The 20,221-nt window shown below is 39.0% G+C and overlaps 3 protein-coding genes across 9 annotated transcripts in view; all 3 read right to left on the bottom strand.

The window, feature by feature from the left end:
* The window catches only part of si:dkey-1b17.8, a 27,958-nt gene extending 7,739 nt beyond the window's left edge, over positions 1 to 20,219 (bottom strand). For 2 of the 6 annotated variants that reach the window (XR_012397291.1, XM_073936164.1), the window contains exon 1: positions 1 to 300. This exon is cut by the window's left edge and continues 14 nt beyond it. The gene's annotated coding sequence lies outside the window, so the exon portion shown is untranslated. Of the gene's footprint in view, positions 301 to 19,889 lie in introns of those variants that run through there. The other 4 variants (XM_073936163.1, XR_012397290.1, XM_073936165.1 and 1 more) reach the window with 4 other exon arrangements.
* Positions 2,286 to 9,575, bottom strand: znf1160 (zinc finger protein 1160). The gene is given in 4 exon segments (NM_001110115.1): positions 2,286 to 3,098; positions 7,412 to 7,780; positions 7,979 to 8,054; positions 9,451 to 9,575. Coding segments are annotated over 3 exon segments (1,116 nt in total). The 5' UTR covers positions 8,034 to 8,054; positions 9,451 to 9,575; the 3' UTR covers positions 2,286 to 2,406.
* Positions 12,711 to 20,219, bottom strand: LOC137487229 (uncharacterized). 2 transcript variants are annotated; one of them, XM_073936873.1, is made up of 5 exons: positions 20,011 to 20,219; positions 19,059 to 19,168; positions 17,865 to 18,230; positions 17,076 to 17,438; positions 12,711 to 14,365 (listed from the first exon to the last, which is right to left on the bottom strand). In XM_073936873.1, the coding sequence occupies exons 2-5, from the start codon at positions 19,111 to 19,113 to the stop codon at positions 13,686 to 13,688; spliced, it is 1,464 nt and encodes a 487-aa protein (XP_073792974.1). In that variant the 5' UTR covers positions 19,114 to 19,168; positions 20,011 to 20,219; the 3' UTR covers positions 12,711 to 13,685. The 2 variants fall into 2 exon arrangements, with proteins under 2 accessions (XP_073792974.1, XP_017208844.1); XM_017353355.4 differs by having other exon boundaries at positions 20,193 to 20,219.
* Positions 20,220 to 20,221: the final 2 nt, after the last annotated feature.

Genomic DNA, 20,221 nt, shown 5'->3' with positions numbered 1-20,221 from the left:
CGTGACAGAATCACAATATTCATTCACAGATCACACTTTGTGATATTACAATCGTGGAAATACTTATACATACTAAAACAGAAAAACACAAACATCATATCAAGATCATATTGTCCTCTCAGAGCTCCTCTCTGCCTGCTGTATTGTTTTGGTCAGCAGACACACAGATAGAGGTGAACTCAATGCAGAAACTAGTCGCAGATTGTCGCTTTAATAAACTGTAAAGTGTGTTTTATTGTTGTGTAAACACGAGAAAAAGCGTCAACGACTCACCTCAGCTCTGAAGACTCGACGCTGAATGAACGCGTCAGTGCTGACGTCATCACGGCGATGCAGGAGCAATGGCAGATCAACAAAACCCGTCCTTATTTAAACATATATTTATATATATATTATGTATTTCTCGGGTAATGATCATGCTTTTGATCTTGTAAATTTTTTTGTTACACTGTAATTTTTTTATACACAAAAATAGGTTCCTAAAAACAATTTAATACTTTCCTTGTTGAAATATCTTACATAATAATAAGAATAATACGTTTCTTAAAGTTTATGATAATCTTTTTTTCTCATGATTGAGGCTTTGTAAAAACATTTTCCCTCTCTCGTCTTTCTTATTTTTTGTTATTGTATTTTCCTCAATGCAGTGATGTTGCCATTCTTGTATTCAATAAAAGAAAAAAGAAAAAAACAGATCAACAAAACCGCGCCAAACAACAATGTACACAAAAATACATCTTAATTTTAATGTGTGAGATTAAATATTGTTGTAACATACACAAATTAAAGCTATCTTAATCTCAGTCGTTAGAAAGATGGAATGCTGTTTATAAGAGTGCTATACATATTAGAAAGTTTAAAACTATGTATCACTTAGCAAAATAAAAAAGAAAACCTACTGGCTGAATATGGCCGACAGTAATAAATTATTAATAAGGAAACAAAATATAAAAAAAAAACTAAAGAAATTAAAGAAAGTTCTTATATATATATATATATATATATATATATATATATATATATATATATATATATATATATATATGTATATATATATATATATATATATATATATATATATATATATATGGTCTGTTCTTCATCGTCCACTGCATCACTTTCTCTTGTTTCACCTTTATTATTAATCACACAACTATCTGGCCATTTAAAGAAACTTCTCACACACACATTTTTGCAACTGTACGCAGCGGTGACAAAGAGGAGACAAAACAAAGGCAGTCGCCATCAGCTGGACAGGAGTGGGAATTACAGTTAGCTACAAATTACATAAAATCCCCCTCAGCATAATCCGTCACAATGACGAATCACCTTCAGATTTTTCCGTCACTGCTGAAAAAAATCCGCCAATGACAGAAAATATTCGGTTAACGCGACCTCAAGAGTGAGTTTAGAGTGATCAAGGACTGCTGTTTTTATTTTTAGACTTGCTGCTTTTATTCCTGTTCATGTAACACACTTTGAATTACCATCGTGTATGAAATGTGCTATATAAACAATCTTGCCTTCATCCAAGATATTGGTGCTTTTCTTTCCTCAGATTAAAGATGATTTGGAGCTGAATCTGTGGTCCGTCTTTACAACGACAGTCAGTGGTTACAGGGCTTTCAGATTAAAAATAAACATACAAATGAGTTCAAATCAATAGCCAGGCCTCCTGATGACACACTAAAGGCTGATTTATACTTCTGCGTCAAACACCGGCGTATGCTACGGTGCTGACGCATAGCCCTTCGCCGTGGCTGTCGCCGTCACTGACGTGCACGTCTCAAAAAATGTAACTACACGTCACAACAACGCATAGCGCAAGCTCTGTGATTGGTCGGCTTGGTGGCGCTGACGAGTCAGGGCGGGACCGAGACCCGCGCCAATGGTGCGAGCGATTGTTAACAAGTGTGGAGTCCCGTGAAGGAGCTCCGGATGGAAAGTTTTGTTTTGTGTTTACCTCATAGTTAAAGTTGTTGCACGTCCGCCGGTTCCTGCCTCAAAATGAGCGAGTTTGAGCCACTTGTACATCCAGGAAGTGTTCAGGAAAAGCAAAACAGCAGCGAAGAAACTCGACACAGAGGAACATTTACACCTCACTGCCAACTAGCGTTTCGTAAGTGTTAATTCAGACCAACAGAGACAGCGCGCAGAAGTATAAATGCACAGCCACGCGCGTTGCATGCGCCGTGAGTTACGCCGGTCACTTGACGCAGAAGTATAAACCAGGCTTAAGGTGTTGTGAAGCAAATCGATTAACCTGGATAAGTAATATAACATTATTTACAATATTATTAGCTTTAATCCACAGCCTGATCAAACAGTCCTCGATGCATGCTGCCATAAAAGCGACAGGAAGTACATTCAAAGAAATTGAATGACTTTAAAGTGAAGTAAAATCTCTCATAACTGATCAAATGTGTTTGCTTTCTCTCCGTTGTGGCTCCTCATGTGTTTGTAGATGTATATTAACCGTGTGAAACTCTTCCCACACTCAGTACACGTGTAGGGCCTCTCCGTAGTGTGAATGAGCTCATGTACTTTCACATCACCTGACTGACTGAACCTCTTGTTGCAGTGTGAACACACGTACGGCTTCTCGCCGGTGTGGATCTGCCGGTGTCGCTTGAGTTCTGCGGCTCTAACAAAAGTCTTCTTGCACTCGAAGCACACAAACTCTTTCACGCCAGTGTGGACGTGCTGATGGTCCTTTAATTGTGACCGCTGTGAAAACCTCTTTCCACACGAGGAGCACGAATGAGGCTTGTCGTTTGTGTGAAGTCTGAGATGGTTCTTCAGCACTGAAGGCCTCAAAAACGTCTTGCCGCACTGATCGCACTTGTGCGGTTTCTCTCCAGTGTGGATCTTCAGATGTAAATAGAGGTTGGATGGTTTTGAGAAGTTCTTCCCACACTGAGGACACGTGCACGGTTTCTCTCCGGTGTGGATCCTCTGATGTTTTCGTAAATGCGACTGCTGTATGAAGCTCTTTCCACACCAAGAGCAGGAGTGTATCTTCTCCTTTGCATGAACACTAAGGTGGTCCTTTATATCTTCACTCAGTTCTTCAGTCTCCTCCTCCTTCACAATCATGTCTGAAATTTAAGTAAACAAAGTACATTTTAAGAGAGAAATCTGAAGTAGGTGATGCAAGCGAAGAGTTCAGATGCAAAAGCCGCTAAACGCCACTTCCCCCAAAAATGAGTGAATGCTTTAGGTACGTAGTACACCATCAACAAATATTTTTACTTTAAATCATATAAATCTTATGTTTAGGCGAGGCAGTGGCACAGTAGGTAGTGCTGTCGCCTCACAACAAAATGGTCGCTGGTTCGAACCTCGACTCAGTTGGCGTTTCTGTGTGGAGTTTGCATGTTCTCCCTGCCTTCGTTTGGGTTTCCTCTGGGTGCTCTGGTTTCCCCCACAAGTCCAAAGACATGCATTACAGGTGAATTGGGTAGGCTAAATTGTCCGTAGTGTATGAGTGTGTGAATGTATGTGTGGATGTTTCCTAGAGATGGGTTGCAGCTGGAAGGGCATCCGCTGCATAAAAACTTGCTGGATAAGTTGGCGGTTCATTCCGCTGTGGCGACCCCGGATTAATAAAGCGACTAAGCCGACAAGAAAATGAATGAATGAATCCTAAGTCTAGTCTTCTAAACCGAGATCTATTCAGATATTTACAGTTGTGGGACTATTATTTAAAAGGAATACAGGATGAGGACTGGAACAACCAGCATTTTCATTAAGAAATACAAGAAAAGGATGACTTAAACGATTTCTAAATTATATAGAGCAGTAGTTCTCTAATTTTTTTTATCAAGTACCACCTCAGAAAAAAACTGTCTCTCCAAGTATCACCAAAAATGAGCAGTATTGAAAATACAGTAGTGTAGTAGGCGCAGTAAAGCATCTACAACTCTGCACAGTTAAAAAAAACGTGGCAGATTACCTCAGAAATATAGGCTTTATGTCATATATGACATGTCATATACATCATTTTTGATACATTTTGAAATGTGTGCAGCATGTACATGACATATTTCATTCTTCCACGTACCACTAGAAGGAAGCCTGCGTACCACAGTTTGAGAACCACTGTTATAGAGGAATAAGTAATTCTAGAGGACTCTCAACAGACTATATAAGACTAAAATGGGAAAATGAAGCAGGCATTGTTCTGAATCAAGACCAATGGGTTAAAATATGTGCCACACACCTCAACAAGTTCAAGAGTGTGGCGTGAGTTTTGTTGGAAAAACTTAAGACTTTTATTACACCAAAAATTAAATCATTACAATCGGGGACTACTCATTCTTGTTGGAGGAACTGTGGGGTAAAAGAGGCACATCATGTGCATTAGAGCTGCACCATTCTGGCTAAAATGAGAATCGCGAAATTTTTTTTTTGTTGCCTAAAATAAAGATCACGATTTCCTCACGATTCTGTAGATATAAAATGGAGGTTAATATGAGTGGGCTATTATTATTGTTATTCTCAAACATAGCTGTGTAGCTGTACTATTGGTTAAAATGCTACATTTTGTTTAGACTTGGAATGGAGAACTTGAACAGACTTTAGATTCGTCCTGGTCATTAATGCTGATGTTGAATTATAGTGTTTGAGACATACGCTTACAATCTGTCATTGTCTGTTTAGAATCTGTCACTGACGTGATTTTCGTGAATACAGAAGACAGGGTGGGTACTTTTGCATTTCGGCAGGTTTTGGATGCTTTTGGGGCTGGAATCAGTCAGCTACTTCTGGCAACACTGTGCGCTTTCGGTTTCATTTTCACTGCTAGGAGCGGTTCACGTCCCGCGCGGCTCCCAAACGATCACTCTGTGCCACAAACTGAATGTTATTTCCAACTTTATTACCTGTTATTCACAGCCTATGCAGGTTCTGTTTACTAAAGTAGACTTCATTCAGAGGCTCGCGCGTGACCGCCCTCTTTGTGTGACGGTCAGCTCAGGTCACGTGTGATTTTGCTGTCACATATACATTACATGAAGACAGAATTTACATTTTTTGAGGTGAATCATATCTTATAAATACAGCATGTGACTCCTTCAACACCATTTGGAGGTTTCCACGTTGCTGAACAACGTATATAACAATGTGAAGACTTGTGCGGCCCGCCATTGCTTCTCTCCTGAACTTGAAAATATGATTGACAGAATCGTAGAAATGCTGGATATAGATTGTCTAGGGCAGGGGTCACCAATCTCGGTCTTGGAGGGCCGGTGTCCCTGCAGGGTTTAGCTCCAACATGCTTCAACACACCTGCCTGGATATTTCAAGTATACCTGGTAAGACGTTGATTAGCTTGTTCAGGTGTGTTTGATTAGAGTTGGAGCTAAGATCTGTGGGACACCGGCCCTCCAGGAACAAGTTTGGTGACCCCTGGTCTAGGGGGTCGAATTGAGATTGCGATCTTTTTACGATTATTTGTGCAGCTCTAATGTGCATATATTCTGGCAGTGCTCAAGAATTAACAGTTTTCAGGACATGGTGCACTCCGCTATCACTATTTTTGGTCTTCACATTCCTAGATTATTTGAAGTACTTTATCTGGGAGATACTCCTATGAAACTTAAAAAGGAAAATAGATATCCGTTTAAGATATTTTTGGCAATGAAAAAAACTGTACAAAAGCACGCACATCCCTCTTAACTGGGTGCTCAGCCAAAAAACGCAAAAAGTGCAAATTAAATGTTAATCAAAGGCGGCAACACCAAGGCTCCAAAAATACAAATTTATTAAATTAAAAAGGCTGACACAGAGCGTGACATTTTTGGAGCCTTGGTGTTGCCGCCTTTGATTAACATTTAAGATATTTTTGGCAACTAATAAAAAAAGCTGCAACCCGGAAATGGTATAAAGAAGAGCCACCAACTAAAGGTGAATGGTTTATAGCAGAAGTTGAGGAAATGGAACAATGACACATGCACTTCGATTACGATTAGAGATCTTTGAAAAGAAATGCAGTAAATGGCTGGCTTTCTCCACAACGACAGTATAATTATTTATGATTTAACATTGACATAATTCTAGAGGTTATGCATTATTGTGAAAATATGTTTGGCAACCTTTTATTATATTTTATACTTATTGTATTTATTTATTTTGATGACTTTGATTTAATAGTTTTATACGTGTATGTATATAGATATACATGTGTGGAATGGATGTATTTGCCTATATACGCACTAATGTATGCATGTGTATATTTATGTATATACGTGTTTTTATTTTTTATTTGTTTGTTTTGTTCTCATTGGTTTAATGAAAAAAAATCATCTAAATCCCAGCATCAGCGCATTCAGAAATAACAGTTTGTTGGCAAAAGCTGCTAAACGCCACTTGTCTTTGACAGCAAATGCCGCTATATCCCGACAAACAATCAGAAGGCTTGAATGGAACCATATGTTTTTAATGTAGTCGCAAGCTGATACGCCGGCTTTTAATAGGAGACTGTTTTATTCCGCTTTCGATTTTAAAAGACAGAGTTTAATAACCTTGATGAGCCTGACCGACTATCAGTCAACGGCAAATAAAAACGTCCCTCACCTCAAAACTCTGTGCATTATAAGAAAAGGAAAACACACTGTACAGTCGGAAGTGTAGCATGCATTCATAATGATTGTTTGCTCAGCGACACTACTTTGAATGAATCTGATTTACTATAGCTGCATTAAAGAGCAACTCCATTTCACGAAAGACACAGTTAAGATGCCTTTGTTTCATCCCGCATGGATGCTATGAAAACGAAAAAGAGACAAAGGTCGTGAGTATGATGAGAATGAATGAACGAATGACAGCTTCTAATGGCCCGTTTCCACCAAGTGGTACAGTTCGGTACGCGTTTATGGCCGTTTCCACTGTGAAAAGGTGTACTAAACCATACCATACCATATTTTCGACACCCAAGGGTACCAAACACGAGAAAGGGTACCAAAAGGCAGAGCTAGACATGCAGCTGAACGCTATTGGTTTACAGAGATACGTCATTCGCTCACGCAACAAGAACAGAATGAAAACAAAAGAGCTGCCATGTTTTAAATACACAGCTGAGAGATAACAGCATATATATATATATATATATATATATATATATATATATATATATATATATATATATATATATATATATATATATATATGCATAGCCCTCTTTGTTTAATAACCTTTTTATTATCTATTAAATGAAACTTCTGAACCTATTTAGAGGAGCCTGATAGAAAATGCTCATTTACAAAAAAAGAGGTCTGCTGGATTTAGAGGGTTTGGCATCTGAACTGTTCATATAAAGAGGAAAAACAGACATAATCGTTAGCTGCAATGCAAAAACTACTCAAAACAGAGACAATGCTGGAAGGCCTGGAACTGTGTATGATTTGCTCACCGTGAAAGTTTTTCGCGTGCTTTCGTAGAGAACACAAATGTTTGAAACTGCTCCCGCATATAGAGCAGTGAAAGGATTTCTCTCTGCTGTGAGTCCTCTGGTGCTGTTTCAGTTGTCCTGAATGAATGAATCTCTTCTCGCATTGCGAACACTTGTAGCGTTTCTCCCCAGTGTGGATCTTCATGTGGACGTTGAGTGTGTATTTGTGCTTGAAACTCTTTCCACACTCAGTGCAGATAAAGCCTTTCAATTCTGTTGTTTCCACCGGAAAATTATCTTCAGTCTCTGACTGAGTTTCAGTTTCACTTTTGACATGATGTTTCCTCTCATCTTCACTCAGCGCTTCACTCTCCTCCTTCACCAGCACATCTGAAAATTAAGCAAGTACCATTTTTAAAGGATAGTTTTTAACAGCAGATGGCGCTCTTGGTCAGTCATAACCAGTTGACCATAATACTTGTTTTTACAAATTGATTTATATGTTAAAAGACACAATTTAGTGCTTAAAACCTAACAACCTGACTGTTCTTCAGCCTCATTGTTGAAGAGTAATGAATAAACACAAACCTATTAGTTCTTCAGTCTCTTCCTGTTTAATTCTGCAGGGTTCTGGATCACTCATCTTCTCACTGTCCTGATGGAGCTTCAGAGGAGTAAACAGAGAATCTGATTTATTTACACTGATTGATGAAATAATCATATTATATTAATATCTTATAGATGACAATAAGATATGTGAATATTTCATTTGTTCAAGTCAGCGGACACCAATAAAATGAACTTAATGTGGCTTTTCGAGAATCTGAAGACATCAGTATAATGAATGAGGGGGAAAACGAGAACTAATGGCAAGAAATAAAGAGTATTTCAGCAGCTCGGATAATATTGATGAGCCTCAAACTAAAAACATTAAAAGGCCATTCAGGACTGGCAGATCTGTTTATTACACACTGAGGGTTTGCAGTATACACTGATTTATATTGTTAATACTTTAAAATTGCCTTTATATGCACATCATGTTTAAATACCAAGTAGGGTTGGGCGATTCATCGAAAAAGTAATCGAAATCTACAATCAGAACCGATAAGCAATCAAATTTTTTAAGTTACTTACCTTACTGCATGGGGAGTCACATGAACCTGCTCTAGTTGTTACTATTGTGTTACTTTGCACTACAATGACCATACATTGCATTATACTGAAATAGTTTTTTTTTTTTTTTTTTTAAACATTTGCTTACAGGAGACGCAAGAAATGCACTGTTTAAAATATTAATTACAGAATATAGAAGAGACTTTTAATAGAAAAATCACTGAAAATAGTTTATTTACTTTGCATGATTTTATAAGAATAAAGTGACTTTGTTGTAGGCAAAGTGTGTTTAATTTCAGTTGTTCAACGTTGACGTTCAATAAATGATCATAGATTGTGTGTTTTCTTCAATTATTTTAATAGCCAGTAATGCACTCTTCATTCAGAAATCTCTCACTTGTAATATGTGAGCATATTTACTGTACAAAACCTGTCAGTGAAATATGAAGGCAAAAAATGAAACAAACAACTAAAATAATCGTTCATTAATCGTAATAGAGTTAAAATATTCAAGTAATCGAGATTTTGATTTTAGGCCAAACCGCCCTGCTCTAATACCAAGCTTTTATCCCAATAAGATAATTAGACTGTTAGCAGTAGCACATCTATGCACAGACACTGGGATATCATCAACTTAAGAAAATAAAAAGCACAACAAAGTATTACTTTAACGTTTTCAGCATCAAACTTCATTAATTTACCGCAGTAAATTCTCTTCACAGATCATAATTTGCGATGTAACAAGCGTTAAAAAACAATAACAAAGAAAACCCAAACACATTCACTCATGTTGTCCTCTCAGAGCTGCTCTCTGCCTGCTGTATTGTTTTGGTCAGCAGACACACAGATAGAGGTGAACTCAATGCAGAAACTAGTCGCAGATTCTCGTTTTAATAAACTGTAAAGTGTGTTTTATTGTTGTGTAAACACGAGCAAAAGCGACTCACCCCAGCTCTGAAGACTCTTCTTCTTCTTGTTGTTTAATGGCGGCTGCCAAACGAACGAAAAGTTTCACCGCCACCTACCGGACTGGAGGGAAAGGCACTGATTTTAGGAAAAAAAGAAAGTGAAAGACGCTCTGAAGACTCGACGCTGAATGAACGCGTCGGTGCTGACGTCACCACGGCTAGGATAATTAAAACTGCGCGAAATTAATTTATTCACTATTTTTCAGCTTAGTCCCTTTATTAATCTGGGGTCACCACAGCGGAATGAACCGATAACTTATACAGCATATGTTTTACGCAGTGTATGCCCTTTCAGCTGCAACCCACCTCTGGGAAACATCCACACACACTCCTTCACACTCATACACTACAGACAATTTAGTTTACCCAATTCACCTGTATTGCATGTCTTTGGACTGTGGGGGAAACCAGGCCACCCGGAGGAAACCCTATGCTGGATAAGTTGGGGGTTCATTCCGCTGTGGCATACCCCCAGATTAATAAAGGGACTAAGCTGAAAAGAAAATGAATGAATGAGCTGATTAATTCAAAATAGTAAGACTTTGGCTTTATAAATATAGTCTGTATAATGATGACTGTGATTTGAACACCAGTCCAGAATTTATGAAACATACTGGAGTCAAACCAATGAATATTCCACTGCATTAATGGACATTACATCAGGGCCGGATTGGCTAATCGGGAAGACCAGGAGAATTCCCGGTGGGCCGGTCCACTTTTTGGCCGCGAGGGCCGGCGTCCCTACCTGCTTGCACTCTCAGCAGTCGCACTCTTTTCATTTATTTATTCATTTCACCATAGCCTCACTCTTTTTAGTCATTATTTTGCTGCAGCTTTTTTTATTTATTTTCCCGCAGCCCCGTGAGCAAAATGCAGCCTGCAGCTTATTGATGATGTAATCATTCCACCTCAAACATCGGCATATTAGTGAATATAAGAATTTGAATAATTAATATTAATGAATATTACACCTGCTCAACGAAAATCAGATGATTCACTACATTACGTAATCTCACATGACTTGATCAGAAATCTAAAAAGGGGAGAAAAAGATTACGCCATCAATAGAAAGTAATAATGTGGTTAAAAGAGTCCTGCAGATAACAGTGCAATACTTTATTCCGAACACACCAGCATAACAGCACCATTGTGGTCCAGTGGTCAGCAAGTTTCGTTATGACGCCACCGACACGAGTTCAAACCTCACTTGAGTAATTATTTTTTTATTGTTGTGACATATAATACAGTGATATAATATTACATATAATATTGTTGAACATTTGAAGTTCTAAAGCAGCTGTTTCCTTGAAAAAGAAGTGATACTGTCATTAGAAACTAAATTGACCTTATTTTAATATAGTCAGTCGTGAACTGAGGTGGGCCGGTCTAAAGCTTGAAACTCCAGGGCTGAAAAGAAGTCCAACTCTGACCCTGCATTACATTATTATTATTGATCAACGCATGCACTATTTACAGATGATTGGAGTTCATTAACATACACACTAGGGTTCGGCGGTGTCGACCAATTTGGCATTGTGCGATGTCGTAGGTGGCGGTGAATAAATTATTCATGAATAATTAATTAATTCATAACAAATTAATTATTCGTAGCGTACCGTTTCAACTACCTGATCCGCATGATGTTTGTTTTTATCCATAACCAAATCATAAACAAATAAAGAGAAGTTGCACACTAATAACCACCGGTCAATCACTTTTTCGGCAGGACTCTGGCATTACTAGGCAGACTGATCTGTGTCGTTATAATCCCGTCTGCAAACTTGGTTGGTAAAAAAAAGATGCACAACCAATAACATCTGAGGTTTACGCTAAAAAGACTAATGCCTCAGACTGCGTGATTTTAGCCCCGATTTTGGCTCGCCGACAGGTTTTGAGAAATCGCCGACAAATGCCTGAAATCGCCGGCAAATCGCTGCTCGTGCACGTGAGTGACAATCACACAGTATGAACAATCAAAGACACGATCTGAGAGAATCGCCAATGCCTGCGAGATATATGGCGTGCTGAATATCTGGAGCTGTCGGCGATTCAAATCATGCCGTGTGAATTGAGTTTTGACTTAAAATAACATCAGCGATCGCCTACAGCCAATGAGAGAGCAGCATTCACTTGTGTGTGCGTGTGTGTGTACCTGCTGCAGGCCAGCGGGAGGCTGGGGGAGAAGTTAAAAGCGCTCTTTTTCGGTTTATTTGGACCCACGAAATGGAGGAAAAACTAGTGGAGGTTTGACAGGACTCAGGAGCACCCGTGTCTGTTTGACGTTTCATACAGAAAGAAATTAGTTTATTATCAACATTGAGGAGAAATGGCTAATTCCCTTTAAACCCAGGTGAGCAAACATGTACATGTCCTACCCCATTAAAGGCTTCTTTCTCATTATGTAGTTAATAACAAAAGATTTATGACGTGTTTTTGGCTGCGAGACGTAGTTTGGACGAAGTTGCCGGCGATTTTTCCAATAGTAAAGTCATGCAATGTGAAAGTCCCTGTCGCCAATACATCTTGCAGTGTAAACAAAGCAGCGACGAAACGCTAGCCCAGATAGTCAAGCAGTGTGAAAACATCTGTGACACGACTACTCTGAAAATCATGCAGTCTGAACTCGGCAAAAGTACAAGCATGAAAGTGAAAGACTGAAGCAGTTTACTGACGCTGTGACATGTTACCTGATAGATTCAAAAGAGTGAAGAGTTGCTAGATACAGACAAGATTAATTTAATATCTCGTTTAACAACTATAGTGAGACACAATCCAGTGGTACATCCTTGATAAACTTTCCGACATGCACTGCTTTCTAGGGTTTTGTGCACAAAGCACCCGCTGACTGCCTGGAGCTCAGACGTGTGCATATGCTGCAGCACATGCCTCTGTGTGTGTGGTCACGTGATGTGCGTTTTCAGTGGTATAGACCTTTTTCTTGGAACGCAAAATTGCCCATGATGCTTTGCGTGTATGCGCAAGGAGAATGCGAAGAACTTCCGGTCGGCAGCTGATGCGTGTAAACGGTCACATTTCGACAGCTTTAAAACGATAGTTTTAATCTATTTTACCTGCTTTTATCCTCTTTGAACTAATACTGTTGTCCATCAGCAGCATCTCCTGGACTGATCATTTAAAGAAATGCCATCTAATGTGATGGAAAACAGCTGCTGTGAGGCGTTTCCCCCTCGTTGTCAGACGGCATCTTCTGCAGTTTAAATGAAGCCTCGTCATCGCTAAAGTCAACATTTTCTCTTTATTTCAAACATATAACCAGCCCAAACTAATGTAGTTCACCAAAATGTTTGACACACACACACGTAGCCTGTACTGTGCCACTGACACACTGATTTAATAACTGCGACAAAGTGAAAATATAGGCGAGTGTCATTTCGAAATCACAGAAAAACACAAACCGTGGTGAAAACAACACACGAAATAAAACACAAACGGCTCGCGATTAGAATGAACAGCAGATCAGCCAGCAGAGGATCAATAACAGACTTTTATTGCTCATTTTAGTAAATTGCACGACTTTCATACCTGTTAAGTTTCATGCCAGTACTCTAGTTCGCGCTCTCTCTCTGTGTGTGTGTGTGTGTGTTAAAGAGCCGCTGAGCTAACAGCTGACAGGCCGGGAACACACACTGTATTTCTGACAGCAGACACGTGAACTAGGAGAACGTTTTTCTCGTATTTCTGACGCGCTTGAACCACATGTGACAGATTCTAACGGCTTTAACAGACACATTTCTAAGTTGTGTGTCACAAAAACACTCTGTTATCCATTAAAAACGTTATTGAAACCCATTTTCGGATCGCAAATGACCAGTTGTACACGCTGTAAACAGAAGTTTTTAGCATTCTACCAGAAGACGCTGCTCGCTATGGCGCCCACCATGCAGCAGCCATGAGAAAGGTCTATAGTGATAATGAAGATCTGCAAGATGAAACGCCAGTGTGGACGTGGATCAATTTAGTTTTTAAAAGGGCATTTAAAACTAAGACGTATTTGTGTAAACAAGGCCTAAATGTGTGTTTTTGTGAGCAGGTTGCTGCTCTGACGGGTGCGGATCAGAGGATCGCGATGCCAGCTCAGCATTGTGATGTTTATCGGCCATTGGCTATCGGCCAAACAACCCAACCCTAATATACACGCGTTTGACAAATATGAAGTTTGGTCCTTCAGCTCTGAAAATGTTTTGCTGCATTGATCACATTTGCATTTTCCCTCCAGTGTGGATCTTGATGTGTTTTTGAAGGTGTGATGATCGTCTGAAACTCCTCCCACACTGAGCGCACGTGTACGGTTTCTCTCCAGTGTGGATCATCTGGTGTGTTTTCAGGTGTCCTGAATTTCTGAACGTCTTGTCGCAGTGGGAACACTTGTAGGGTTTCTCTCCAGTGTGAATCCTCTGGTGCAGTTTCAAGTCTACAGCTGTAATAAAACCCTTCCCACACTCCAAGCACACATGCTCCCTCACACCAGCGTGGATCTTCTGGTGTATATTAAAATGCGAACTTTGCGTGAAACTCTTCCCACACTCGGAGCATGAATAAGGCCTTTCTTTTGTGTGAACTCTAAGATGCTCCTTCAGCTGTGAAGCCCACAAAAACGTTTTGCTGCATTGATCACATCTGTGTGGTCTCTCTCCGGTGTGGATCATCATGTGCGATAAAAAGTCAGCTTTTAGTCTGAAACTCGTCCCACACCGAGTGCAAATGTGAGGTTTCTCTCCAGTGTGGATCCTCTCATGTTGCCTTAAATTATGCTGATATGTAAAACTCTTTCCACACCAGGAGCATGAATGTAATTGCTCCTTTTTATGAACGCCAAAGTGGACCTTCTTGGCATCAACCAGTTCTTCACTTTCCGCCTCCTTCACCATCAGCTCTGAAAATTAGGAAAAACAAATTTAGGAGGGAAATGTGAAGCAGGGATGCAAATGATAAATCAACAATAAGGTCAATAACCCTATTGATTGATACATCTTCTCGATTGTGGATTAAGCATGAACACCATGAAAAGATTAGTTCTGCTATAGGCTGTGCATTCCGTGTCCAAAACTTCACACATTAAAAGAAATCACTTTCGCGAACGCGAACGCTCAATCTGCCCAGTTGGTGGAATGAACTCCCTAACTTCATCAGAACGGCAGAGTCACTCGCTGTTTTCAAGAAACGACTAAAAACTCAACTATTTAGTCTCCACTTCACTTCCTAATCTGCAATTGCCTCTCTGGATATACCACTAACTGTACCCCAAAACAAAAAAAAAAACAAAAAAATTACTAATGCTTTCCTTCTTAGACTTTACAGACCTGAAACTTGCCTGTAGTACTCATTCAATGTTGCTCTTAGTTGTGTAAATTGCTTCCTTGTCCTCATTTGTAAGTCGCTTTGGATGAAAGCGTCTGCTAAATGACTAAATGTAAATGTAAGCAGTAGGCTTGCGCAACTTGCGTTCCTCCAGTGAACAAAAGCTCCTCTAATGAGCTGGTTATCTAAATCAGCTGCTATAAATAGGAGAGACTTACAAAATATGCGAGTCTAGAGGTCTGAATCTCGCTTGGGGTGCGAGAGGGTTCAAATCCCGGACGAGCCCCCAATTTCTGTTATGACCGTGTAGCGGTCGATCACAACAGAAAAGAAAAGACAGGCAATACCAGAGAGAATCTGAATGTTACAAGCTTTGCTTATTATATGAGATACGGATATATCTTCAGGAGAAGGCCAGACCAAAAATAACAAACAAAAAGATGGTTTTTTAACCAACTATCTTAGCTGAAGAAAATTTAAAATAATAAATAAAATACAAGCAATTACTTAACCAACTTCCTTTTGCCAAAACAACAACAAACGTACAAAATAAAAACAATGTGGCGTCAACCCTCCTACTTCTCACAATTATTCACAAGTGTGTATTTTGTTACAAGTGTGTGTTGTGTGAACCACAATTCTTAACGTTAAGGGTAGAAATGATTAAGTAAGAATAAACTTACAAATTGAAACAAGAAATGACAGGAGAAAACTCAAAACAAAATCACAACATTAATCACAAATTTCAATCTCTCTCTAGCATAGTGCTCAATAGTGGGCAAAAGAGAGAAATGCGCTGGAGGAACACAAGGGCCCACAAAACCGATACCAAATTGTTCAATTGTTCCCCTATTAGAATGCATTGGAAAGTGGCCAAAATCCAACGTCTGTCCAACGTTGGACATTGACGCCGGTCTGATGTTGGGTTCTGACCTCAAACCGAGTTTGTTTCCATCCAAAATGCAACATTCCATGAGGTTGGGGTACAACGACATCACAACGACAACACATCATGTTGACGTCCCGTGCCTGCTGGGACCCTGGAGCATTCACTCACCTCATTCAGTCCCAAGGTGGTGCCAAATAGTCAAATCAGCAAAGCTGGTGTCATAAATAAAAGTACAACAATGAGCGCCAAATATGAATGCCTCTACAACTCGAAAGTATTGCAACTCTGGCTAAAAGAAAAAGGTATGAATTAACAACGACTAAAAAGCAAAAGCTGAATCCCAGACATTTGAGGAGTTTTAGAAATTGTGTCCAGGCTCATTTTCAAAGTGCCAAAAAGAGGACATATAGTCACTCTATTATAGTAAAACATGCCATTTTCCCGGAAAAAAAAAAAATTCATTTTCTTTTCGGCTTAGTCCCTTTATTAATCAGGCGACGCCACAGCGGAATGAACGGCCAACTTATACAGCATGTTTTGCGCAGCGGATGCCCTTCCAGCCACAACCCAACACTGAAAAACACCCACACACTCTTGCACGCACTCACATACACTACGGCCAACTTAGCTTATTTAACCCAGAAGAAACCCATGCAAACACGGGGAGAACATGCAAACTCCACACAGAAATGCCAACTGACCCAGCCGAGGCTCGAACCAGCGACCTTCTTGTTGTGAGGCGATTGTGCTACCCACTGTGCTTCCTCCTTTATTTATCCACTTTCATTAAAGTGGAAACCAATTTACAACATAATGTAAATACTCGACTGACTGCTTCACTTCCACTTAAAGTCTCCTCTGAAGGGCGATGCTCACTGACAGTATAGAGTTCCCTTCACTATACTGGGGCACTGGGACCCGCATAAAACACAGGTTGATTATCCCGGTTAAGTGCTCACTAGCAGATTTAGACAAATGTGTGAGCAATATTTGAGAAAACATTGAGAAAATGCATCTTATTACCTGGTGTGACACCCTAATACCGATTAACTTTAACCCTACCCTCTCTAAACACATAATATACACATGCGTGACGTAATCGTTTTTAAAGACACTCGTTTTCTAAGAGGTTATTAGGACAAGTAAATGGTGGCATTTAAAAAAAAAAAATTCTACTTTGAAACCTGTTTTCAGATCAATGCCCCCCTCACATGTGAACAACACTGAACCGTGGCATACCATGTGTGGAAAAGTGCCTTTATATAAACACAATCCGCTTGTCATACTCCAAAGACGAAGGAAAACTGCATAATACATCCTCCTAATTTGTTATAAATGGTACATTTATCCTAAATAATACAACCCTGATGGAGGGAAATGTTAGATGATTACTTACTGTGATTGCTTTTTCTGTGTGATCGTAGAGAAGATGAATCTGTGAAACTCTTCCCACAAGCAGTGCAGTGATGCGGTTTCTCTCCAGTGTGAATCCTCTCGTGTGTTTTCAGGTTTCCCGACTTACTGAATCTGTTGTCGCAGTGTGAGCACTTGTAAGGTCTCTCTCCAGTGTGAGTTCTCATGTGAAGCTTGAGATTGTGTCTGCGGCTGAAACTCTTTCCACACTGAGTGCAGGTCAAACCGTTCAAGGCTGTTCTTAAAAAACTGTGTTCTGTGTTCGTGCGAGTTTCACTTTCACTTTCGACATGATGTTTCTCCTCATCTTCACTCAGTTCTTCTCTCTCCTCCTTCACCATCACATCTGAAAATTAAGTGAGTTACATTTTAGGGGGCTGTTTATGACTTCACAGAGTAGGTGGCATTGAAAGGCTTAAAAGCACAAACTGTTTCTTGATTCTAAGACTTTATTTGCATGCAACTGACAAATCGTCGCAGGCAAATTAGATTTTAGTGACAGGGCAGCGCTGGCCCAATCAGGCCATTAACAATCTTGTCTACTGTCCCAAGTGTGTCTCTGGCTGGACCCGGGCCATCAGGCAATCCTTATTGGTGAGCCCTTTGTGGCCCTCTAGGAACTGGATTTGACACCTGAGCTCAACTAGTTGCTTTCGTTTTTTTACTGGCTCTTAAACAGATACACTCAACCGGTTAAATATGTGTTATCAAATCTATGATTATACCAAATAATACAACCTTGATGAGCTGAAATGTTAGACGATCTACTTACTGTGATTGTGTTTTCTGTGCGATCGTAGAGAAGTTGAATTTGTGAAATTCTTTCCACAATCAGTGCAGTGATACGGTTTCTCGCCAGTGTGAATCCTCTCGTGTGTTTTCAGGTTTCCTGAATCACTGAATCTCTTGTCGCAGTGTGAGCACTTGTAAGGTTTCTCTCCAGTGTGGATCCTCATGTGAATCTTGAGACTGCATTTGCGCAAGAAACTCTTTCCACATAAACTGCAGGTGAAACATTTAACGGCTGTTCTGTCCATTGAAAAATTTTTAGTATTTGAGTGAGTTTCACTTTCACTTTTGACATGATGTTTCTCCTCGTCTTCACTCAGTTCTTCACTTTCCTCCTTCACAATCACTTCTGAAAATTAAGTAGATAAGTTATATTTTAAGAGGCAAGTTTTTAACCACACAGCAAAATGCTAATAAATAAAAATGGCTATTTTTGCACCTTCACTAGGCATGGGCAGGTATAAGATTCTAACGGTAGGATAACCTTGGATAAAAATATCACGGTTTGATGGGATTGTGATTAATGCTGTAAAATGTATTCTTTTTAAAAGTCTGGGTAAAAAAAAATAAAACTTTTTCCCCTTTGAAAACTATATATTTTATTTTAAAAACATTTCCAAAATTTGTAACAGTAAACATGTTACTGTTAAATATTTTAGTTACACTAAATAATTGAACTAAATCATTGACTGTCTTCATTAGTTTAAAAAACACAGATTTCTTTACAATTTAAAACTGTAGTTTTGATTATCTTTTCTGCGTAAAATAACGTAAATAAAGTTTTTTTTACACATATCTTAGGAACGGTATAGCAAAAATTTTAGGTGATTTTAAAACCTTGACTTTTCCAAAGCGCAGTATACCTTAAAAACGGTTATCGCCCCCATGCCTAAACTTCATTATACATTTTTAAAACAATCTTAAAAACTGGTCTATTCAATCTGGCGTATTAATATACTCATTTTATAGTCTTGATTATTACTTTGCTTCTGAATATTTATCCTTTTCTATCTGGTTATTATTTCTATGCTTTTTTATTATTTACATTTACATTTAGCAGACGCTTATAATATATGTAGTTTGTTTTTATGTATAGTGTTTGTGGCTGTTTAAAGTGCTTTATAGAACCTCACCATTGTTCAGCCTCATTATTGAAGAGTAATGAATAAACACAAACCTATTAGTCCTTCAGTCTCTTCCTGTTTAATTCTGCAGGGTTCTGGATCACTCATCTTCTCACTGTCCTTCAATAAACTCTGTCTTTGTCTTTCACTGATGGCGGCAGAGCTTCAGGAGAACAAACAGAGAAATCTGATACATTTACACTGATTTAAATAAAACCTATGTTATATCTTGTAATAGATACAAAATGTGATTATGTTGGTGGTTGAAGCAGACAGAATCGCTACTGGCCTGATCGAGCCAGTGGTGCCTTGTCACTAAATTTTAATTTGCCTGCGACTATTTGTCAATTTGCTTGCAAATACTGTCTCGAATCGAAAAACAGTTTGTACTTTTAAGCTTTTGAATCCTACCTTAACTGTGAAGTCATAAACACCATCCGTAACATAACCCCCCCCCACCCCCAAAAAAAAACAGGACAACGAAGAGACGCCAACATCAAATTATGAGGCTAAAAGAAAATGTCTAACATAGTTGAAACAGAAATTTACGTGGGTAAAACAGAATGAAAACAATGAAGTGATGTTTTGCACATTTTGTCATCAGTTCGACCACCTGCACAAATTCAATACTTCTATATTGTTTTCTGCCACATTATTTAAAATATGTGGCTATGAAAAAGCTATTAACTTCTTTATTTTTATTAATTTTATTCTTTGTGGGGAACCAGTGACAATTTTAGTAGGGCATGTAAAAATGACAGTGGTCCAATCGGGCCAGTAGAAAAAAATCCTTAGCGTTGAAACCTGTATAGTTTAAATATATAGTAGATTGTTATAGTAAATTATAGTAGATTGTTAGCAGTAGCATGTCTGTGTACAAAAACTGGGATATCATAAAAAACCTTTAAACACCAAACACTTCTAATAAAATATATAACCAGCATTTCTCTTTACAGATGATAATGTGTGTGATAATAATAACACAAACGTTGAAAAACCTCATACACAAACACATTCACTCATATTGTCCTCTCAGAGCTCCTCTCCGCCAGCTGTATTGTTTTGGTCAGCAGACACACAGATAGAGGTGAACTCCATGCAGAAACTAGTCGCAGATTGTCGCTTTAATAAACTGTAAAGTGTGTTTTATTGTTGTGTAAACACGAGAAAAAGCGTCAACGACTCACCTCAGCTCTGAAGACTCGACGCTGAATGA

The sequence above is a fragment of the Danio rerio genome, chromosome 22, assembly GCF_049306965.1.
Source record: "Danio rerio strain Tuebingen ecotype United States chromosome 22, GRCz12tu, whole genome shotgun sequence".
NCBI lineage: Eukaryota > Metazoa > Chordata > Actinopteri > Cypriniformes > Danionidae > Danio > Danio rerio.
The sequence above is the reverse complement of the archived record's forward strand: the minus strand, read 5'-3'. Positions and strand labels throughout refer to the sequence as shown.